The 9,876-nt window shown below is 46.2% G+C and overlaps 1 protein-coding gene across 1 annotated transcript in view; it reads left to right on the top strand.

The window, feature by feature from the left end:
* Positions 1-564: 564 nt before the first annotated feature.
* Positions 565-9,876, top strand: part of LOC119279122 (disease resistance protein RGA5-like) — a 143,759-nt gene continuing 134,447 nt past the window's right edge. Inside the window, exons 1-5 of the mRNA XM_037560503.1 lie at positions 565-1,101; positions 1,377-1,675; positions 2,062-2,136; positions 2,185-2,810; positions 2,921-2,975. Coding sequence (XP_037416400.1) covers positions 565-1,101; positions 1,377-1,675; positions 2,062-2,136; positions 2,185-2,810; positions 2,921-2,975 — 1,592 coding nt within the window. The remainder of the gene's footprint in view (positions 1,102-1,376; positions 1,676-2,061; positions 2,137-2,184; positions 2,811-2,920; positions 2,976-9,876) is intronic.

Genomic DNA, 9,876 nt, shown 5'->3' with positions numbered 1-9,876 from the left:
ATCCGGTGTTTCATGCTAGGACAAAACACATCGAGGTTGACTATCACTTTGTTCGGGAACGTGTTGCACAGAGACTGCTTTGTATCAAGTTCATCTCCTCCAAAGATCAACTTGCTGACATCTTCACGAAGCCTCTTCCACAACCACAATTTGTAGGCTGTAGGCGCAATCTTAACTTACTTTGTACTTCAGGCTACAGTTAAGATTGAGGGAGGGTGTTAGACTGTATATACGTAGTCTTGTACATGCCTTGTATTGTACCTCTTGGTACTTCTATATAATGAGATAGCCACACCCCGTTTTAGGGTGTCGAGCAGTTCCCAAAACATACGTTTTACACTGCTGTCATGCATTAGATCGATTGAATGGGCTGATTTGAGTGATTTCAACATGGCAGATGCAGTCAACGGACGCACGTCAAGAGTAAGGGCTGCAACCAGGAAGGAAAATCAGTCCTGGGTGTGTCTAGCAACTTCAGAATGGAAAATGTGATTTAAGTTCTTTCCTCTATAGTTAGAAGAAAAAAAAAGGAAAATCAGTCCTAGTTGTGCTGCTGCTGGTTGCATGGAGGCAGCAGTGGTGAGCGTGTCGCGGGGCGCCATAGGCTTTGTGATTGCGAAGCTTGGCGATCTGCTCGCCGGCAAGTACAAGCTGCTCAAGGGAGCCAAAGGAGAGATCATGTTCCTTAAAGCTGAGCTCGAGAGCATGCGAGCATTCCTGGAGAGGATGTCGGAGGCGGAGGAGGAGCCCGACAAGCAAGCCAAGTTATGGGCGAAGGAGGTGTGTGATTTGTCCTACGACATCGAGGACAATGTCGACGAGTTCATACTCCTGGTGGAATGTGAGTCTGACTGCGAGCCGCATGGATTTAAGGGGTTCATTCATAGGAGCATGAACTTGTTGACAACGATGAACACTCGGCATAGGATCACCAAGGAGTTCAGAGGCCTCAAGAGCCGTGTCGTGGAGGTGAGCGAGCGACGCATGAGGTACAAGATTGATGATGCTGTCTCCAAGCCAAACAAGACAATCATAGACCTTCGCCTTCTGGCACTCTATGCGGACACTGCAGGCCTTGTGGGTATCGACGGGCCGAGGGATGAATTTGTTGAAATATATTGCCCACCTTCCTCCATCAGTTCGGACTTTTGGATGAGTTGGCTGGAGAATGAATTCAATATGGTATCCGAACCAAGAGGTCTTGAGTTCAAGACCCTGCCAACGCAGTATTAAATAAAACGATTCTGCGGCCTACATCGATCCCACGTCTAAGGACTAAAATAGCGTAGACGTGAGGGGGAGTGTTGAAATATATTGCCCACCTCCCTCCATCAGTTCGGACTTTTGGATGAGTTGGCTGGAGCATGAATTCAATAGAATTAATTCGGCTGATGACAGGTGAAGAGGGTGGTTCTGCGCAACTGACGAAGGTCCTCTCTATAGTGGGGTTTGGAGGGCTTGGTAAGACTACACTTGCGAAACAGATTTACCAGAAGCTAAAGTGGCCGTTCCAGTGTCAAGCTTTTGTTTCCGTGTCCCAGAAACCAAGCATAAGAACGATTTTTAGAAGAATGCTCTCTCAAGTTGGCTATTTAGCCCCGGAGGGAACCAACCTGGAAATATTGGCTGAGGAGGAACTGATCAGTGAACTCAAAGAATTCCTTATAGATAAGAGGTACACCTGTTCGGAATTGACTGTCATCCAAAGTAATTTGTATTGTTTGGTCTTGTGTCTGTTCTTTTTTATCTTGCTAGTACTCTTTTGGTGAAATTTATGTACCCTCTGTAGATATTCTATGCTCGTGGTTCACTAGAGAAACTAGTTAAATACTAGTTTGAATAGCTAGAATCTGGTAATTTATTTCATCTATTCTGAAAATAAAAGTTCCTCAAATCAACTTGTTCTCACAAATGCAGACAGAAGATTCAACTTTAACCACTATTAGTCCAATATACATAGACAAGTACATTTGTATGTTCAATGTTCGGCTTGATTGTAGTTTTCCCTTTAGTTCACTATTGCCTGGTGCTTATCATAGTTTATATGAAATAATTTTGCAGGTACTTGATTGTAATTGATGACATTTGGGATGAAACCACGTGGAATGTTATTAGATGTGCTCTTCCTGAAAATATGTACGGTAGCATGATAATAATAACTACCAGAATTAATTCTGTGGCTAGAGCTTGCTGCTGCAATCAACATGACTATGTTTATAAGATGAAGTCACTAAGCAACAAAGATTCAAGGAAGCTATTTTTCAAAAGAGTGTTTGGTTCAGAGAATGCTTGCCCTCTGTATCTGCAAGAAGTTTCAGCTCAAATTTTGAAAAGATGTGGTGGCTTGCCTCTTGCAATTGTGACTATATCTAGCCTTTTGGCTAGTGAGCGAAACAAATTGAAGGAACAGTGGGTGCATGTAATGAATTCTCTGGGCCCCAATTTTGAGGTGAATCCAACATTGGAAGGAATGAGGCAAATACTGAGCCTTAGTTACATAAATCTTCCTCATTATTTGAAGACATGCATGCTATATTTGGGTATGTATCCAGAGGACTATATAATCTGGAAAAATGATTTGGTCAGGGAATGGGTGGCCCAAGGCTTTGTAAGTAAAGCACATGGGAAATATCCAGAGGACGTTGCGGAGGGCTATTTTAACGAGCTTGTTAACAGAGGCATCATTCAGCCAGTTGATACCGATCATAATAATGAAGTGTTATCTTGCAGACTGCATGATATGATGCTTGACCTTATTATACACAAAGGAAGTACGGCCAGAAAGATATCCTTGGCCCCAAGCACCCGAGGTTACCGAAGGCTTCTTCTGAACTCACCTGAAACTAACATTTTTGTTTCCTGGTTGCACGTGGTGCATGAGGGAGGCTGACCTGTGTTCTTTTAAATTGACCTTTTGCAGAGGTTACTTCTGCTGCACACATAAGTATTCGCAGGGATGCCAAGCGACAAAGCAGGTGCAGCGCACAGACGATGATCCGGAGCTCTTCCTAGCCCTGTATAATGGAAAGCACACCTGCACGCTCCCGCTGCCACAACCCCGTAACGGGGTCCTTGCCCATAACCTGAGACACAAAAAAGCTAAGAAGTAGAGGAAAACCAGTCATTACACTGGTAACATAGTTATGTATCTCGGTCTGTCCGTGTTGCTTCCTCACATTTTCGCTGTTTCACTTCGATGTTGTAGTTGTTTGGAAGTTCATTACTTGTACCTGTCAAGTTAATTTCCAGTACAGCAGTGTGATGGACTGGTGGTGTGGCTTTATTTCAGCAGAGCAACTGCTATTTCTTGGTCGTGTGAGCAAAATTGGACGTCTTGTACCGAGTAATGCATCATTATCATTATTTCTCTCTCGGTTCATAGCTCTGCCCCATAGATTTTCAACCCTGCGTCTTTCATTTGCCGCGAGCTTCTGTGTGCTCGTGCTCTTGTGCCGTCCTAATTGCCGTTGTGCTTTCATTTCGCAAGGCGCGCCTCTTAGACTGTAGCTTCTGAACGGTCCTCCCCTGTCATAGAATACATTGGTTTTTACTCCAGTTTATTACTTACAAAACTACAGTATAATTGCAGTAAGTTTATTTTGTAGAGTCAAACCCAATTTGCTGCTGCTGGTGTAAGTTTCGCACGCTCATATGCTGTAGCTTCTGCTATGGTACTTGACATCATGCTCTCGGCTGCGTCCCCCAGATGACATTATCCTGAACTCATTTTGTGCTTTATCAGATACAGATCAATGAAGCTACTGTGGAACCCCTTGATTCAAAAAAAAGAAGAAGATATACTCGTACATTCGAATCGAACCCAATTGTCATGCCTTATCGATGAACTAGATTGAGATTTGGGGAGAGAGTTCTGGAGACGACGCGTTTGGTGGGAGGAATCAAAGTATATGATGTATTAGCTTTAGAGTATTGATCAAATGACTCATCAGAATAGCATATTCGTTTACAAGGGATGGCTGGCTTTTATAAGCTCAGCTGGCACACGCTGGAAAGTAAACAGGGCGGAATGAAAAGCAACAGTAAAGTGAAAACAGGCGAGCGACGCGAGCCGTCCATCTGTCTTGATGATCTCCTTCCCTAGCCGTCCGATAACTGAAGATGTTGACGCTCGCTGTGGCCTGACAATGCCTCCCTCTGAAATCGAACTTGTCCTCAAGGAGGTTGCTTACTGAACCATGCTTGAACTGTTTGCTTGAAGATAGCTGGGAACGTGGTCTTGATGAAATCGGCATCTTCCCAGGAAGCGTCATCGGGGGGTAGATTCTCCCACTGGACGAGCCATTGGACCACTGGATTATAAGGGTGCTCTACAGGTGTCTCCGAAGGTACTTGTTGAGTTGGCGTATTTCGAGATTAGGATTTGTCACTCCGATTGTCGGAGAGGTATCTCTGGGCCCTCTCGGTAATGCACATCACTATAAGCCTTGCATGCAATGTGACTAATGAGTTAGTTGCAGGATGATGCATTACATAACGAGTAAAGAGACTTGCCGGTAACAAGTTGAACTAGGTATTGAGATATCGACGATCGAATCTCGGGCAAGTAACATACCGATGACAAAGGGAACAACGTATATTGTTATGCGGTTTGACCGATAAAGATCTTCGTAGAATATGTAGGAGCCAATATGAGCATCCAGGTTCCTCTATTGTTTATTGACCGGAGATGTGTCTCGGTCATGTCTACATAGTTCTCGAACCCATAGAGTCCGCACGCTCAACGTTCGGTGACGATTTATATTATGAGTTATGTGATTTGATAACCAAAGTTTGTTCGGAGTCCCGGATGAGATCGGGGACATGACGAGGAGTCTCGAAATGGTCGAGACATAAAGATCGATATATTGGACGACTATATTCGGACATCGGAAAGGTTCCGAGTGATTCGGGTATTTATCGGAGTATCGGAGAGTTACGGGAATTCACTGGGGAGTATATGGGCCTTATTGGGCTTTAAGGGAGAGAGAAAGAGGCAGGCCGCCCGCCCCCCAAGGCCTAGTCTGAATTGGACTAGGGGGAGGGGCGGCACCCCCTCCTTCCTTCTCTTCTCTCTTCCCTTTCCTTGACTCCTACTCCTACTACATGGAAGGGGGGGGGGGATCCTACTCCCGGTAGGAGTAGGACTCCCCAGGGCATGCCATAGAGAGGGCCGTCCCCTCCCCTCCTCCACTCCTTTATATATGGGGAGGGGGGCACCCCATAGACACAAGTTGATCTGTTGATCTCTCTCAGCCGTGTGCGGTGCCCCCCTTCACCATATTCCACCTCGGTCATACCGTAGCAGTGCTTAGGCGAAGCCCTGCGTCGGTAGCAACATCATCACCGTCATCACGCCGTCGTGCTGATGAAACTCTCCCATGAAGCTCTGCTGGATCGGAGTTCGCGGGACGTCATCGAGCTGAACGTGTGCTGAACTCGGAGATGCCGTACGTTCGGTAGTTGGATCGGTCGGATCGTGAAGACGTACGACTACATCAACCGCGTTGTGTTAACGCTTCAGCTTTCGGTCTACGAGGGTACGTGGACTCACTCTCCCCGCTCCTTGATATGCATCACCATGTTCTTGCGTGTGCGTAGGAATTTTTTTTGAAATTACTACGTTCCCCAACACTTCCAAGAACCGGCATCCTCAACATTCATTGTTAATCTGGACATGCAACAAAATGTTCCAAACCTCGTCTCGGATAAATGTTCCATGGAAAATCCTAGCAAGCCAGTGATTCAGGCCCTGAACCGACTCGGGATGCCCCTTCTCTGCAGGAGATCGAAGATGTAATCCTATATAACTAAATCAAAGGCCTTGCGAATGTCTAGCACGAAAAGCAAGATTCGCTAATGTTCGAGGGATGAGGAGGCGCAAGATGGTCCGCCGCCGCACGGGGCCTCGCTCCGGCGACGTCAACTGATGGCGGCAAGGGGCAGGGGGGAGGAGAGCTAGGCACCAACAACAGAAAAGTCGCTTGTACTCTAGTAATAGCTACTATCTATCATTCATGTTGAGATGATCAAAATAATGTGAATAGAATATCTGTTAACTGACTTCATCACCACCAAATGATAATATCGTATTCAATGAAAATTCTTGATGTGCTCTAGATATTTTATATCACATGACTTTTATACAGTTGCCATGAGCTCTTGCTGAGAGTATGAAGAAGGATAGGCTTAGATTAGGTGAGGCGTGATTTGCACGTGCACAAGACAAGCGAGTTGCCCTACTGGCACTCATCAAGCCATTAGCAAAACTTTGTGTCACGTGCCTTGGGTGCACATGCACAACAAGAGACTCTTGTTTCTTTCTTAATATAGTTGGTTATTTAAATTCTTATTTTCATAAGAAAAAAGTCTATTTTACTACCCTGAATAAAGTGGTGTTGGGGAACGTTGCAGAAAATTAAAATTTTTCCTACGGTTTCACCAAGATCCATCTATGAGTTCATCTAGCAACGAGTCATGGGAGAGTGATTGCATCTACATACCACTTGTAGATCGCGTGCGGAAGCGTTCAATGGAACGGGGATGATGGAGTCATACTCGCCGTGATTCAGATCACCGATGTCCTAGTACCGAATGGACAGCACCTCCGCGTTCAACACACGTATGGAGCGGATGACGTCTCCTCCTTCTTGATCCAGCAAGGGGGAAGGAGAGGTTGATGATGATCCAGCAGCACGATGGCGTGGTGGTGGATGCAGCAGAACTCCGGCAGGGCTTCGCTAAGCAACTACGGGAGGAGGAGGAGGTGTAGCAGGGAGAGGGAGGTGCCAAGCCTTCTGGGGTGCGGCTGCCCCTCCCTCCCTCCCTTTATATAGTGGCAAGAGAGGGGGGGCGCAGCCTTGCCCCTTCCTCCAAGGAAGGGTGCGGCCAAGGGGGGGGAGGAGTCCATCCTCCCCAAGGCACCTCGGAGGTGCCTTCCCCCTTTAGGACTCTCCCCTCCTCTTGTCTCTTGGGTGCATGGGCCTCTTGGGGCTGGTGCCCTTGGCCCATATAGGCCAAGGCGCACCCCCTACAGCCCATGTGGCCCCCCCGGGGCTGGTGGACCCCTGGTGGACCCCCCGGACCCCTTTCGGCACTCCCGGTACAATACCGATAATGCCCGAAACTTTTCCGGTGACCAAAACAAGACTTCCCATATATAAATCTTTACCTCCGGACCATTCCGGAACTCCTCGTGACGTCCGGGATCTCATCCGGGACTCCGAACAACATTCGGTTTGCTGCATACTCATATTCATACAACCCTAGTGTCACCGAACCTTAAGTGTGTAGACCCTACGGGTTCGGGAGACATGCAGACATGACCGAGACAGCTCTCAGGCAATAACCAACAGCAGGATCTGGATACCCATGTTGGCTCCCACATGCTCCTCGATGATCTCATCGGTTGAGCAACGATGTCAAGGATTCAAACAACCCCGTATACAATTCCCTTTTGTCAATCGGTATTTTACTTGCCCGAGATTCGATCGTCGGTATCCCAATACCTCGTTCAATCTCGTTACCGGCAAGTCACTTTACTCGTACCGACCAAACACTTGGTCACTTTGAGCTCATTATGATGGTGCACTACCGAGTGGGCCCAGTGATACCTCTCCGTCATACGGAGTGACAAATCCCAGTCTCGATCCGTGTCAACCCAACAGACACTTTTGGAGATACCTGTAATGCACCTTTATAGTCACCCAGTTACGTTGTGACGTTTGGTACACCCAAAGCAATCCTACGGTATCCGGGAGTTACACGATCTCATGGTCTAAGGAAGAGATACTCGACATTGGAAAAGCTCTAGGAAAACGAAATACACGATCTTGTGCCATGCTTAGGATTGGGTCTTGTCCATCACGTCATTCTCCTAATGACGTGATCCCGTTGTCAATGACATCTTATGTCCATAGTCAGGAAACCATGACTATCTGTTGACCAACGAGCTAGTCAACTAGAGGCTTACTAGGGACGTATTGCAGTCTATGTATTCACACATGTATTACGATTTCCGGATAATACAATTATAGCATGAATAAAAGACAATTATCATGAACAAGGAAATATAATAATAATGCTTTTATGATTGCCTCTAGGGCATATTTCCAACAGTCTCCCACTTGCACTAGAGTCAATAATCTAGTTACATTGTGATGAATCGAACACCACTAGAGTTCTGGTGTTGATCATGTTTTGCTCGCGAGAGAGGTTTAGTCAACGGATCTGCGACATTCAGATCCGTATGCACTTTACAAATTTCTATGTCTCCATCTTGAACATTTTCACAGATGGAGTTGAAGCGACGCTTGATGTGCCTGGTCTTCTTGTGAAACCTGGGCTCCTTGGCAAGTGCAATAGCCCCAGTGTTGTCACAGAAGAGTTTGATCGGCCCCGACGCATTGGGTATGACTCCTAGGTCGGTGATGAACTCCTTCACCCAAATTGCTTCATGCGCTGCCTCCGAGGCTGCCATGTACTCCGCTTCACATGAAGATCCCGCCACGACGCTCTACTTGCAGCTGCACCAGCTTATTGCTCCACCTTTCAACATATACACGTATCCGGTTTGTGACTTAGAGTCATCCAGATCTGTGTCGAAGCTAGCGTCGACGTAACCCTTTACGACGAGCTCTTCGTCACCTCCATAAACGAGAAACATGTCCTTTGTACTTTTCAGGTACTTCAGGATATTCTTGACTGCTGTCCAGTGTTCCTTGCCGGGATTACTTTGGTACCTTCCTACCAAACTTACGGCAAGGTTTACATCAGGTCTGGTACACAGCATGGCATACATAATAAATCCTATGGCTGAGGCATAGGGGATGACACTCATCTCTTCTTTATCTTTTGCCGTGGTCGAGCATTGAGCTGAGCTCAATTTCACACCTTGCAGTACAGGCAAGAACCCTTTCTTGGGCTGATCCATTTTGAACTTCTTCAAAATCTTATCAAGGTATGTGCTTTGTGAAAGACCTATGAGGCGTCTCGATCTATCTCTATAGATCTTGATGCCTAATATATAAGCAGCTTCTCCAAGGTCCTTCATTGAAAAACTTTTATTCAAGTAGGCCTTAATGCTGTCCAAGAGTTCTATATCATTTCCCATCAAAAGTATGTCATCTACATATAATATGAGAAATGCTACAGAGCTCCCACTCACTTTCTTGTAAACGCAGGCTTCTCCATAAGTCTGCATAAACCCAAACGCTTTGATCATCTCATCAAAGCGAATGTTCCAACTCCGAGATGCTTGCACCAGCCCATAAATGGATCGCTGGAGCTTGCATACTTTGTTAGCATTCTTAGGATCGACAAAACCTTCTGGCTGCATCATATATAGCTCTTCCTTAAGATAACCGTTAAGGAACGCTGTTTTGACGTCCATCTGCCATATCTCATAATCATAGTATGCGGCAATTGCTAACATGATTTGGACGGACTTAAGCTTCGCTACGGGAGAGAAAGTCTCATCGTAGTCAATCCCTTGAACTTGTCGATAACCCTTAGCGACAAGTCGAGCTTTATAGATGGTAACATTACCATCCGCGTCCGTCTTCTTCTTAAAGATCCATTTGTTTTCTATCGCTCGCCGATCATCGGGCAAGTCTGTCAAAGTCCATACTTTGTTTTCATACATGGATCCTATCTCGGATTTCATGGCTTCGAGCCATTTGTTGGAATCCGGGCCCGCCATCGCTTCTTCATAGTTCGAAGGTTCACCGTTGTCTAACAACATGATTTCCAAGACAGGGTTGCCGTACCACTCTGGTGCGGAACATGTCCTAGTGGACCTATGAAGTTCAGTAGCAACTTGATCCGAAGTACCTTGATCATCATCATTAATTTCCTCTCCAGTCGGTGTAGGCACCACAG

The sequence above is a fragment of the Triticum dicoccoides genome, chromosome 3B (assembly GCF_002162155.2).
Source record: "Triticum dicoccoides isolate Atlit2015 ecotype Zavitan chromosome 3B, WEW_v2.0, whole genome shotgun sequence".
Lineage (NCBI taxonomy): Eukaryota > Viridiplantae > Streptophyta > Magnoliopsida > Poales > Poaceae > Triticum > Triticum dicoccoides.
Note: the sequence above shows the minus strand (reverse complement) of the source record. Positions and strands in the feature narration are given on the sequence as shown.